At 46.3% G+C, this 14,633-nt stretch overlaps 1 protein-coding gene across 1 annotated transcript; it reads left to right on the top strand.

Moving 5' to 3' along the window:
• Nucleotides 1–9,981: 9,981 nt before the first annotated feature.
• Nucleotides 9,982–12,215, top strand: LOC130124000 (7-alpha-hydroxycholest-4-en-3-one 12-alpha-hydroxylase-like). The gene has a single exon (XM_056293356.1). The coding sequence runs from the start codon at nucleotides 9,990–9,992 to the stop codon at nucleotides 11,523–11,525; it is 1,536 nt and encodes a 511-aa protein (XP_056149331.1). The 5' UTR covers nucleotides 9,982–9,989; the 3' UTR covers nucleotides 11,526–12,215.
• Nucleotides 12,216–14,633: the final 2,418 nt, after the last annotated feature.

The following is a 14,633-nucleotide window of genomic DNA, read 5'->3' as shown; positions in this document are numbered from 1 at the left end:
CACACAAGTAATGATGAAAACAATGACCAAAAACTGAAGAATACCCACCATCAGTGTGCAAATGAATGATGCACACTGACTGTGGGTATTCTTCACAGATACCAAGGGACCGAACATTCCTGACAACGGATCCCACCCGTGAACAGTATGTAAATCCTTTACCCCTGGTTTAGTATCACGTTTCAATTCTGATATTTCAGCAACGTTGCTGGTAATATATGCACAGTATTCAGTGGAGATCACCTTACATACACCACCCTGTGAGGCTAACAGAAGATCCAGCGCCATCCTATTTCCAGTTGCTATACGTCCAACATCATCTAAGCGTCTCGCCGTGGCCATGGCGGCAGCTGTAGAGATGTTCATGTGACGTCCTAACACAGTAGAGAGCGACTTGATCTCCTCCTGAGCGGCATACATACCATACGAGCAGGGGTGCCGCCAGGGATTGTGTGCCCCTATAAAGAATATGACTGAGCACCCTTTATCTAATTTATCAAATAATTATTTTATTATTTTCCTGACTTCTCTAAACATTAAACCCCTTCCTCTACCTTCATCCCATGCTACCAGCTTGCCCAACAATCCCCTCATCAACAGCTTCTCCAATAAGGGACCCATCTTCTTAGTTTGACAAATGTGATGGAACGTGATACCACCGTTGCCCAGATTGAACCTGTGGGCTCTTCCCTGTGGATCTCTCCCTCCTGTGGATCGCGAATCAGAGAGGTCTTCAACAAGATCTGGCCATATGCCATTGGGTAATCGGGTGGGATAAGGGGAAAAACTAGAAATAAATGTATAAAAAAAATTTGAGCACCGTTGTGGCGCCCCCTCTAGTCTGGCGCCCTTAGAATCTTCATAACATTATACCCACTTACATAAGACCACTGCATACGAGGGTACCAATATGCCAAATGTGCGCTGAGCAGTTGATGAGGCACGCTCAGCTTTGCGATGGAGTGATGATAATTCTGATGCAGACGCCTGTCTTGATAAAGGGAACCAGAAATGCAAAGTAACACCGGCTGTGGGCTTCTTTCGGGAAACAGCTATAAGCCTGATCACAAGACCTTTTCGGGCAGTACGGGTTGCTTACTAAACGTTATCTTTACTGTCCTATTACAGCGAGAAAGTGTCTGCAGTAATTTCATAACGGGGGTCCTGTACACACAAAGAGACATCAGGCAGGGCCTGCACACTCAGAGTAGGCCAAATAAATGAACTAAAGACTTAGTAGAGAATATAGGCCTAGAGCAATTATACACAGTAAACCCTACAAATGCCAACTGTATTTGCAAATTGCATGGGGCTGACTACACCCCAGCTACAACACGATAGGTGTATTCCGGTTCAGTCATAGGTTTACATTGTATATCGTTATTGCAATTAGCAGGCACGGCCAGAACTCTAGACGAAATCAAAGCATTGCATTTACCACTGTTTCACATTTGGACACCTTCCATAATTAATACTGCACAGTTCAACTCATGTGGCCTGTAACCTTTATTGAACTCAGACAAGGCAAATTAAATAATTTCTTTCTCATTATCGGGTAGATCATTATGAATAAGCCCTGAAACATAACAGACTGAGAAGGTGTCAAATAGGTTAATATTGGACACTCTAAAGTCCGCTGCAGACAATGGTAGGGGAACTACAATAGGTGATTGAGACAACTTAGGCAATTTCTAACAAATCCAACAATTAGTAAAGGACGTCCGTCCTCAGACTGCCACGTGTCATTTACATATATACATCCAACTCCTCTCTAAAAATATGCCACGGGTCGCTGCTTCCCCCCGTGTTCTCGTAAGAGAACAGAAGTCATAAAACCGCCTTTTCATCCCCAGTCTGTGTGAGTGGTATGTCAGGGACGGGCAGCCCCAACGTGGGCGAGGTAGTCCAAGTCTGTTTCAGTCAAATGAAAGCTGCGTCAGCAGCCTCTGTCTACATCACATTGTCAGTGGAGCCTCCACACACACACACACACACACACACACACACACACACACACACACACACACGCACAAGAGTCACACATCCAGATGTAATCACATGTAATCACAGACCCACTGTCTACTGTAGCCTGTCGTTGTCAAAAATGGCATCAACTGTTTCTTAGCGCAAGGTTTTCTAATTTTGATGTTGGTTTCCAGTGCTTCTGAGCTCGATGTTTTACCCTTTCTATTTTATTTTTAGAGATCTCGTCCCCTCCTGAACATATTGCAGTTTACTCAAGCCAGCTGTGCGGCCTTGTTCTGCTAGCTGTTTTCGCAGTGCAGTGGTACCAACTTCACAAGTTGGGTTTTGCTGACAAACAGATCGTCAAATCTCAGCGCCCCCCCGCTGGAAGCTCTAAACTCTCCGGCCCTGCATGCAAAACCTGAGAATAGATCACCGGGGACTCAACATAACCTTGTGGCATCCTGGTTCACGTATATGTCTTACCCCGAAACGCAAAAGCAAACCAATATCACTGGGAGTCTGGTGCACACAGACACTGCTGCCCGTAAATCTCGCATGAATCACCACTGTGCGGGCGGATTCTGCCCCCTTATCTTTTTTTCTTTTTTTTTTTAAACGGGAAAGATAGGCCTCCCCACTGGTGAATGAACACGTGGGATAATGACTCCTGCTGCCAGCAAACTGTTAAACACTGGTGTTATACCTATTACGGCCTCTGGTTTGGCCAGATAATGTGTCTGACATGCACAGTATGTGCTCTTGCGTGTCACATGGAGGGGTTCAGCCCCTTTAACTAATGCCCACATCCTAATTATCTGTAGCCCATAAAAAATTGTGGCACTTTTCCAACTGTGGTGAGTCAATGGTTAATTTGGGGAAATTTCTCCGCCCCCTCAAGTTGAATTTACTGCTGTGTTAAATCCACAGTCCCTTTTCCCATAAACACGCTCGGAAATGGGCATCTATATGCTTACATTCGGGGGGGGGGGGGAGTATTGCACTCCTTCTCCCCTTGTCCCCCAGATGTGGTCTTGTGAACACTGAGTAACCCACGGCCCTAAATCCTCCCACTGGGCATCAACTGTTTTGACCACATGTGGTGTCGAGTTACACGCACATTGGAGCTGGGTTACGGCGGGGGTCGGCACAGCCATCAATGCACACATATGATCATCCCAATACATCCCATCACTGGTCATAACATCACCTTCTTTTCCCTGCCTGAACCAACGTTTTTCAAATCCCTCATCAACTCCTTTACTTACGTTGACTGCAACATGCAGATCACAATCGCGTGCTGTGGTGACATGAACGTGTGTTGTGGTGACATGAACGTGTGCTGTGGTGACATGAACGTGTGCTGTGGTGACATGAACGTGTGCTGTGATGACATGCGAGTATGCACCAATTTAAGCAAATCAGAGGTTATTGATCTCGGCCCTGACAGCGACATATCCCATTGGTGTATGTACAATGGCTTGCCACGCCCTAATTGTACATGCTGACCTGGGATGTCTGATACTCTAGTGACCCTAATTCCTTCCTCTGGTACAATGCAACACCAAGCCCAGTGCACACATCACATCTCTGGCTAACTCCTTTACAGGGCAACATTTGGAGAAAGAAAGAGAAAGGTGTTTTATTCTCTCATCGTCTTCTATGATGACCAACAATGGCGTGGTATATAATTCTCTCACTGCAGCACCTAATGCCCTACAGTGGCAATATATCTACCACTCAATTTCGGGGGCACTTAAAATTCATTTTGTTTCATTAATGAAACCGTAATGCCAGAGTCAACCAAAACATAATATGTTTTCTTTCTTCTCTCCGCCATTTCTAAAATAATTTCAGGTAAATTTTCAGATGTGCTCACCTTTGTCATATTGAATACGCTCTGGCTGTCGTGTTAATGTATGTGTTGGTGTGTGTGTGTTTGTGTGTGTGGTGTCAGGGGTGCATTCACCGGACCCCGGAATCTCCCCTGTCCCCGCCGCCAGCCACGCTTCATCTCCGATGTACACACCGCGTGTGTCCAGTGGGTTTCAGTCTCTTTCTTGGTTCAGTACAAGCTTTTGCCCAATGGTCAGGGGCTCCACAGCTCCAACACCCCTCGTCTCAAGGGCCTAGATTGCGGGGTCCTTGGCCTCTGCTCCAAGGGGGACCGCCGCGCGCTCTGCCTCTCCCTCTGCCCCTGTTGGGGCTCTGCTGAGTCTGGAACTGTACCAGCCGATGGCTGATCTCTTCCCCCATGCCGTCCAGGAAACGGATCTTGAAATGCCGTTCATACGGGGGGTCACTTCGTTCATTCGGCAGCGCTGGTGATGCTAGACCGCTGTTTTCCCTGAAAACTTTAGTCAGTCTGACTAAAAGGTCAGACACAGTCTCTCCTGTCCTGGTGGTGGCAATGTCACCTTGGCAGACATCTCCAGTTTGATCTCCACTGAATCTGTTGCAGTGCAAACACTAGGGATTTTAACAACCAGTCCTTTTTTTGAATCGTGAATATCTGGAGTAAACCAGTGACCGCTGCGAAAGGGCAGCTGACAATCAGGGAAAGACCAGATGACGGCCTGGAAAGACTGCTGACAGGAGGGAATAGACCCCAACGGGGCCGGTATGGGCTAGCGACTCATACTAGCAGGATCCAACGCTAGTTAGCGTTCCTGGATCCACCCAATATTGCTACGAAAACTTTAAGGAGAAGAATACCCCCAGAGTCTGCGAGAGCGGGGGCGCAAGATGACTCACAGGTGGCTCACACGGTAACGGAACAAGGAAAGGATTTGACAACGAGTCGGATGACCAGCACTGCAACCGATGGATCATCAGCACTGGCAGGACAAAAGCTGCACAGCTGCATCTGTGGCTGGTCAAAGGTTACATCGGTGAAGGGTCTTAAGATCCATCAAGGCAAAAAGAAGTGCCTTAGTGAGCTCGGTAAGGGGCCTCGCATTGACCAATACTTCTTAAGAAGTAGGCCAAATCAGTCGAGTGAAGCCCGGAGGCAGGAGAACCCCCACAGTCCTCAGGGTATCAGCACCCCAGACGAAGCTCAATGTTGCATAGACCCTCCAGTGGACTCCGGTCTGGAGCCCGGCCAGCCACAGCCAGCAGCAGAGAGGAAGATGGAAGGAAGAAAACCTCAAATCCTGTGGCCCAAGTCCAGCCAGAAGATTGAGTGGGAGACCATCAACTCTGACCTTGTCCTCTTACTAGAAGGTCAAAAGGGAACAGTTGAAAGAAAACTGGAGAACATGGGAGCCATCATTTACAGCTATGGCGTAGAGAGATTTGGAGTGAAGGAGAAGATACCCAGTAGGCAGAAAGACCCTTCAACTCAGCTCAAATCCAGGAGACAGCGGGAAATTGACAGGTTGGTGAAGGAGAGAAGACAACTGAGGAAGCAGTGGAGGAAGGCCACAGAGGGAGAGAGGGTTGGGCTTGACGCACTGCAAGCTGAAATAAAGCAGCATTTGACAAAGCTGCGAAGAGCAGAACACCTCAGACGACAGCATAAGAGGAAAGAACGGGCTAGGACTCGTTTCTACAGCAACCCTTACAGCTTTGTCAAGAGCCTTTTTGACAGCAAGAAAAATGGGAGCCTTAGAGTCCCCATACGAGATCTGGAAGAGCACCTAAAGAAGACCTACTCTGATGTCCGGAGACATGAGCCAGTCACCATCCCGGATGACATGCCACCAATTCACCCACCTGACCACCATATGGACACAAGACCCCCCACATGGAGCGAGGTGGAGAGGACGGTAAAGCAGGCAAGATCGATGTCAGCTCCTGGGCCCAATGGTATCCTGTATAGACTCTATAAGAACACTCCTGGAGTCCTGAAATACCTCTGGAAGCTGATGAAAGTGGCATGGCAGAAAAGAGTCATACCCAGGGCATGGCGAAGAGCAGGAGGCATTCTGATCCCCAAGGAAAAGAACTCTTCCTGCATCAGCCAGTTTCGCCAGATCAGCCTTCTTAATGTAGAGGGAAAGATATTTTTTAGTGTGATTGCCCAAAGGCTCTCCACATTCCTGCAAAGAAACAACTTTGTTGATACATCAGTGCAGAAAGCCGGGATCCATGGCTTCTCAGGATGTCTGGAGCATGCTAATATCATCTGGCACCAGATACAAGCTGCCAAGAAAGAACGGAGAGACCTGCACGTGGTTTTCTTAGACCTTGCCAACGCTTTTGGATCAGTTCCTCACAAGATCCTGTGGACGGCGTTTGATTTTTTCCATGTCCCCAAAAATATCACAGAGTTGGTCAAGACCTATTTTCAGGATCTCCAGTTCTGTGTCACAACACAGAACACCAGCACCACTTGGCAACATCTGGAAATAGGCATTATGGCGGGCTGCACTATTTCCCCCCTGGCATTCATCATGGCAATGGAGCTCGTCATCCGTGCATCTCGATGGGTGGTGGGAGGCGAAAGGTCCAGGAATGGCCTGCGTCTTCCACCAATCCGGGCGTACATGGATGACTTGACCGCCATAGCAACAACAAAACCATGCACCAGGCGCCTGCTGCAGAAACTCCAGGAGAACATCAAGTGGGCACGAATGGAGTTTAAACCAAGCAAATCTCGCAGCATCTCCATTGTCAAAGGCCAACTAGTAGATGAACGGTTCTGCATTAGTGATCAACCAATCCCCACGGTCCGGGAGAAGCCCATCAAGAGCCTCGGACGGTGGTACAATGCAGACCTCAAAGACACCCAGCAACTGGAGCAACTTCACCAGGATACAATCAGTGGCCTCAGGCAAATCAACAACACTGCACTGCCCGGGAAGCTGAAGCTTTGGTGCTTTCAGTTTGGGCTGCTACCCCGACTCATGTGGCCAATAACTATGTACGAAGTCTCACTATCTCATGCCAATCGCTTGGAGAGGCTAGTGAACTCGCAGGTGAGGAAGTGGCTTGGGCTGCCAAGGTGCCTCAGCAGTGTTGGACTCTACGGCAATGGAGCCCTCGCACTGCCAATTTCCAGCCTGGTTGAGGAATTCAAATGTGCCAAAGTGAGGCTGGACATGTCCCTCACAGAATCCCGAGACCCAATAGTGAGAGGAGTTGCTCCAACCCTAGCAACAGGGAAGAAATGGACCCCGGCTGCAGCTGTACTGGAGGCGAAATCTGCCCTCCGCCACCGAGACGTAGTAGGCCATGTTCAACAAGGCAGAGGCAGCCTTGGCCTGGGAATAAAAACACCTACCTGGCAAAAGGCGACTACTACCGAACGGCGAACTATGGTGGTTGAGGAGGTCCGCCGACAGGAAGAAGCAGCCAGATGTGCTAAAACCGTAGCACAAGCCAAACAGGGTCGCTGGATGAGGTGGGAGGGTGTTGAAAAGAGGAAACAGGCTGAGTTTCATCATCAAGGCCACATATGATGTCCTGCCCTCTCCCATAAATCTAAATCTCTGGTTTGGAGAGAATCCATCTTGCTCCCTGTGTACAGCCCCAGCAACCCTCAAGCATATCTTGGTTGGCTGCAAGACCAGCCTTACCCAAGGCAGATACACCTGGCGACACAATCAGGTGCTCAGGTGCTTGGCAGCTGAACTCGATTGCAAGAGGGTTTCCATCAATGCCCAACCCTTCAACAACCAGGAAGGGCCCCGGCGTTTCCCAGCTTTCATTCGAGAGGGGGATAAACTGAAGGCCAACCCTTCACTTCCCAACTTAGGCTCACTAAACTCAGCCAGGGATTGGGAAATGCGAGTGGACTTAGGCCAGAAGCTCATTTTCCCGACAGAGATTGCAACAACCACCTTGCGACCAGACCTCGTCCTCTGGTCCAACGCTTACCAGCTCGCTTACATCATTGAGCTCACAGTCCCCTGGGAGGATGCAGTCGATGAAGCGTACGAGCGTAAGAAGCTGTGGTACGCCAACCTAGCAGCCGAAGCAGAGGACAGAGGCTGGAAGGTGAAGGTGCGCCCTGTGGAGGTGGGTTGTAGGGGCTTTGTTGCCAGCTCCACAGCAAAACTCCTGAGGGAACTAGGAGTCAGGGGGCAGGCCCACAGGAGAGTGATCAAAGAGCTAGCCAACACTGCTGAGGACTAGCCACTGGATCTGGCTCAAAAGGAGAGACGCCGTCTGGGCTGCCAGGGTGAACAGCTAACCACAGGTCACACACCCAGGACCGATCAACCTGTGGTGGGCCTGCCTCAGCGGAGGGTGTCTTGTGATAAAAGGCCGAAACACCCTGTGATGCTGAGGTACACAACTGATGATGTGTCCTGGTGGTGGCAATGTCACCTTGGCAGACATCTCCAGTTTGATCTCCACTGAATCTGTTGCAGTGCAAACACTAGGGATTTTAACAACCAGTCCTTTTTTTGAATCGTCTCCAGGCTTCCGTCTACAGAACTTTATTGCCCCCCCCCCCATCTCACGGTGACCGGGAAACTGTCTGTAATTCTGTCACAGTCCCCCTTCATGTCACCAATAATCGGCATTGTCTGCCAGTTATAACGGTCAGTTTCATCCCGGCTGTACCCGCCAGGTGTGGAGGTGGGGTGGTCGCTGGGCTCCGCGTGACAGACTCTGCTGCTGCAGCCAGCTGTTCTCAGGCCTCTGGATATAGACGGGTAAGCTGCCGTCGGTCTGCGGCAGGTTGCTGCTGATCTACAGGTCTCTGATGAGCAGCTGAGATGGGGAGGAGATCTAGGTCCTTCTTTGAAAGCTGAGGACAGTGATTAATTGTCCCCCCCCCCCACATACACACTCTTCCATCTTGTCTCACTATGCTTTTGCCGGTGTTTTTTTTTCTTTTTCAGCCTCCGCTTTCCACATCATTAACGCCCTCCAATCTATTTTACCTTTACCTTTCTTCTTCTCATATTTCTTTTTGTTATATATAGTTCAGTATATATGTTCTTTTACTGATGTTCCCCCTGCTCAACAGATAACTGCCTTGATATATATATACCAATGTTGACACTCGGACTTGAGTTTCAGTAAACCTCTGCTCAACGGATAACTGCCTTGACATTTAAATCAACGTTAACACTCAGACTTGAACATCGGTATAACCTTCACTCAACGGAGAACTGCCTTGACACACATACACAGAACCCCCCCTTTTTTTTCTCGCTTCAATTTTTTTCCTCTTTCAGCTAGTTTACAGTAAACCTACCAGTTTTAGGAAATCTAAATTTCTTTCCCCGCATTGAAAGCTGATTACAGGAGTCATTACCGTATCCTTCACACATAATTTTCCCGTAAATCTTATCAAACAAGACTTGCCAGTTTGCTTTTGATTTTTTCCCACACTGCTATCCTGCAGTCACTCTCTTATCTGGAAATGTCCTGTACCGACAATTCAATTGACATTATTAATTCTTTCCTTTGCCAATGGGTCGTCACCCCTAAGTGAATGTCATTAACTTCAGAAGTCTCCACGTGGTCTTCAATACTGTATCCTCATTTAAATAAAAAAAAACCGTATCACACAAATCCTCTCCCTACAATTGCACAACTCTCTTCTCAACCCCGGGAGTCGACTACGAACTATGCTCGGGGGAGGTAGACTTCCTGGGTCTTAGGTGTGTCCAATCTGGATAAAATGCTTTTCCCTTTCTTTCAATTAATTTTTTTTGTTTCTTTTTTGCCCCAATAATGTTTTAAGGTAATTTACTCATTTCCTCACCTAGTTTCAAACCTGTGTACAGCTCATTTGTAACCAAGGGAAGGTTTAAGACATTAATTTTCTGTCTACTGGAATGTAGTAATATCAGAACAACAAAAAAAACAGGAAAAATTATACATCATTCTTTATTCTTATACTTATAGTGTAGGACCTCCACCACAGAGGAAATTTAGGTGATATTAACCAAATAGGAGAATCCACACTGCAAATATTCTGTGTTAACCTCTGTACCAGTAAAGATGGAAAACCAAAATTCTTTCACATGATAGGTTAGGAGGAGGAGCCTTGTAGTTTGCACACTGAGAGCCTTGAGCTATGCCTCATTTTGCTCTTTGACTGCAGAGAAGACAGAGCAATGGTATTCCTGCTGGCGATCCTTCTGTCGGTGTTGGTCTCGCTGCTAGGAGGGCTGTTCCTCCTGGGGGCATTTCGGCAGCGGCGCCCAGGTGAGCCCCCTTTGGATAAGGGGCCCATTCCCTGGCTGGGCCACGTGTTGGAGTTTCGCAGGGACACTGCAAAGTTCCTGAAGAGGATGAGACAAAAACATGGTGATATATTCACAGTACAGCTTGGCGGGTTTTACTTCACTTTCCTCATGGACGCTCTCTCCTTTGGGTCTGTTGTTAAAGAAGCCCGCGCAAAACTGGACTTTAACAAATTTGCAAAGCACCTAGTGGCCAGAGTTTTTGGTTATGAATCAAAGGAAACGGATCATAAGTCTTTCCAGCTGTACAGCAACAAACACTTAATGGGGGATGGACTGGTACCACTTACAGAAGCCATGATGAGTAATTTACAGAATGTAATGCTGCACAGTGTAGGCTCAGTGGAAACCAAACAGACCTGGATCGAGGATGGATTGTTTATGTACAGCTACAATACTGTTTTTAGGGCAGGCTATCTCGCTCTGTTTGGAAATGAGACGTCCAAGACCTCAGAGGATGTCCAGAAAGCCAAAGAAGCAGACAGAAAAGAATCAGAAAAGCTATTTTATGAGTTTCGTAAATATGACCAACTGTTCCCCAAACTGGCCTATGGGGTCCTGCCACCCCAGGAGAAGATGAATGCAGAGAGGTTGAAGAGATTTTTCTGGAATGCATTGTCAGTAAAGAGGATCAAGAACAAAGACAACATCAGTGGCTGGGTGCGAGACCTTCAACAGGAAAGAGAAGAGAAGGGAATGAAAGTTTTTATGCAAGACAGGTTCATGCTCCTGCTTCTGTGGGCATCCCAGGGCAACACAGGACCTTCTGCTTTCTGGACGCTCCTGTACCTTATGAAGCATCCTGAAGCCATGAGGGCTGTCAAGGCGGAAGTGGAACAGGTTCTGAGGGAAAGTGGGCAAGAAGTGAGATGTGGCGGTCCTCTCATCTTCTTGACTCGAGAGATGCTGCAGAAAACGCCAATCATGGACAGTGCTGTGGAAGAGACCCTTCGACTGACTGCTGCACCTGTTCTCACCAGAGCCGTACTTCAGGACATGACACTTAAGATGGCTGATGGCCGTGAGTACTGTCTTCGGGGGGGCGACAGACTGGCACTCTTCCCTTACATTGCCATACAGATTGACCCAGAAGTTCACCCTGACCCACTTTCATTTAAATATGACCGCTTTCTTAACCCAGATGGAAGCAAGAAAACAGTTTTTTACAAAGCAGGAAAGAAGGTCAAGTATTTCACTATGCCCTGGGGTGCCGGGGTCAGCATGTGCCCTGGGCGTTTCTTTGCCACCAATGAGCTTAAGCAGTTTGTTTTCCTCATGCTAATATACTTTGATTTTGAGCTAAAGAACCCTGATGAGGAGATACCCGATATCGACATCAGACGATGGGGTTTTGGATCCATGCAGCCTACCAGAGATGTTCAGTTTAGATACAGGCTCAGATTTTAAACCAGTCTCCACTGTTTGTACCTATTTGCTAAGCTATCAGGCTGATAGTCCAGGCAGATCTTGAAAGTTACTATATTTTGTTCTTCAAAACATGAGGATGTAAGTTAAAAAGTATTCTGTGTTTTCATATCTGTTGAAACCACTTTCCTTACCAATTTTGTCAGTTCACTATAGCTATAAATGGCAATACAAGACATGATTACTCAATATTCTCACTGGTGATGTAGAAAAATTAATATTTTCTGTATTTTCAAAATCACTGTAACCTTTTCAATATAGGAAATCAATGAATGCAATGTAAAGTGACATAGGATTTTGTTATGTTGCCAAGTACATGCTTACATATCAAATTAAATTATTGGGAGCCTCAACCTTGAGTATTAATGCAATTTGTAAAGAATGAAATTTGACAGTAATGTTGTATTTACACATTTCTTTTCTTCAAGTGGTATGTTTTGAATGATTCAAATAACTGGATGTTTGTCAGTGTGTATTAGTAGCACTGCAGTCTGTTTAGATTTAAATATTCAAACAACTCAGTCTTTATTTGGTTATTAGACTTAAGGTAAAATAAAAAATACCTGTTTGATGTGCTTAAAATGAGATGAACTTCTCATTCACAATCCACTTGCAGTTTAACAACAAATGTAAGTATGTGAATTATTTATCATCATCAATGAATTAATAAAACAGAAGGAATAGTTTTTGTGCTATATTGTATTTACCATGACATCAAAATCTCATAATACTGTAATGTACTGCAGGTTTATTACATGGAAATATAAACTAGTATTGTCACAACTGCTCTAATGTAAGAGTAGCCTACCCGTTCTTAGTGGCAACACTGGGATAAAATCACACAGTTAATAGATCACCTGAAAGGTAAACACTGACTCCTGGGTCAATGACATGTAAATTGTTACTGAGAAGAGTGACACTGATAATATCAAAGAAGGTCGAATGAGTTCATCTTGATACAACGTATCTGTCAATAAACGCTATCCAGATGAACTGATTCAAAGTTCTTTGATTTTCTTACATGGATTACTGAGCATGCATAAAGACACCGACAATAGTGGAAAGCAATACACACACACACACACACTCACACACACTCCATGAATAATTGCCCCATCTTGCACAACATGCTACAAAGACATCAAGGGGCAAATATTTACCAGACAGTCCTACAAGTTGCCACAGCTGTATCAACTAAATTTCAGTTGAACTTTTGCATTCTTGTCAGCATCTGGAAAACCTCACCAAACAACCACAATGACAGCAATTTCACTGGAAGTTTTACTCAGATTACTTTGAACTTTCTCATAAGAGACCTGATCAATAATGTTCAAGTCAATTTTATTTGTATAGCCCAATATCACAAAGTACAAATTTGCCTCAAGGGGGCTTTACAGCAATACAACATCCTGTTATTAGACGCTCGCATCCGATAAGGAACAACTCCCTAAAAAAAACCTTTAACTGGGAGAAACCTCAGGGAGGGAAGAAACCTCAGGGAGAGCAACAGAGGAGGGATCTCTCTCCCAAGACGGACAAAGCGCAATGGATGTTGTATTTACACAATTTACAGAATACAACATTGAAAGAGGATGACAGAATTATAATTAAATTATACATTTTAAAAAATATATTTTTATATTTTTTTGAACTCCTTCACTTGTTGCCTCAAGTGAAGGAGTTCAAGTATCTCGGGGTCTTGTTCACGAGTGAGGGTAGGATGGAGCGGGAGATTGACAGGCGGATTGGTGCAGCATCAGCAGTAATGCAGACGTTGTACCGGACCATGTGGTGAAGAGGGAGCTGAGCCGTAAGGCAAAGCTCTCAATTTACCTGTCAATCTTCATTCCAACCCACAGCTATGGTCATGAGCTTTGGGGAGTGACTGAAAGGGTGAGATCATGGATACAAGCAGCTGAAATTAGTTTCCTCTGTAAGGTATCTGGGCTCAGCCTTAGAGATAAGGTGAGGAGCTCAGACATCCAGAGGGAGCTCGGAGTAGAGCTGCTGCTCCTTCACGTCGAAAGGAGCCAGTTGAGGTGGTTCGGGCATCTGATTAGGATGCCTCCTGGGCGCCTTCCTTTGGAGGTTTACTGGGCATGGCCAACTGGGAAGAAACCCCGGGGTAGACCCAGAACTCGCTGGAGGGACTACATGTCCAATCTGGCCTGGGAACGCCTTGGGATCCCTCAGGAGGAGCTGGAGGGTGTTGCTGGGGAGAGGGACATCTGAAGTGCCCTACTTAACTTGCTGCCACTGCGACCCGACCCCGGAGAAGCGGCTGATGATGAATGAATATATTTTTTGGTTATATATTTATGGGAGTTACTGTCCTATTCAAAGCGCACAGAACGATCATTTGGAACTGTGCTGTCAGTATTAGTTAACATGTACCATCCCTTTAAAAGTCTTTTGTTCACTGATGATGTCACCAGCACCACATCGACAGTACAGGAAGTGCAGTAGTCGGCGTCCGGGTAGCGTAGCGGTCTATTCCGTTGCCTACCAACACAGGATCGCTGGGTCGAATCGCCATGTTACCTCCAGCTTGGTCGGGCATCCCTACAGACACAATTGGCAGTGTCTGCGGGTGGGAAGTTGGATGTGGGTATTTGTCCTAGTCGTTGCACTAGCACCTCCTCAGGTCGGTCGGGGTGGCCCCCCGAATTGGCACAGAGGGGGTGGAGCGGCGACCAGGACGGCTCAAGAAGGAGAAAAAGGGCAAAAATTGAATAAAAAGAAGAAAAAAAGCAGAAGTGCAGTAGTCAACAGAAAACTTGGTAAAAGCCTCGAGACATTTTGTTCACGATATCGCTATTCTCTACATACATTTCATGCTTTTGGATGTACTGTCGGTATGTTAGTATTCTTAACATAAGTCTAAGTCACATTTGTTAGTCATATTAGTTTGGCTTGATGTAAATACTTCGTATTTTATTGTATGAGTTCATATTACATTTGCTGTTATTAGCAAATGCTAATGCTAGTGAATTAATTGGATGTGATAATCCGTTGTCATCAGTTTAGCCAAAACACTCACCTTAGTTGGTCAATAATAAAGTGTATGCTAGAAATTGCATAGCAGTAACG

Source organism: Lampris incognitus, chromosome 14 (genome assembly GCF_029633865.1).
Source record: "Lampris incognitus isolate fLamInc1 chromosome 14, fLamInc1.hap2, whole genome shotgun sequence".
Taxonomy (NCBI): domain Eukaryota; kingdom Metazoa; phylum Chordata; class Actinopteri; order Lampriformes; family Lampridae; genus Lampris; species Lampris incognitus.
This window is presented reverse-complemented; position numbering and strand designations above follow the sequence as displayed.

Bases quoted from the DNA above. Each gene is read 5' to 3' on its own strand.
- LOC130124000 (XM_056293356.1), top strand. From the start codon at position 9,990: ATGGTATTCCTGCTGGCGATCCTTCTGTCGGTGTTGGTCTCGCTGCTA.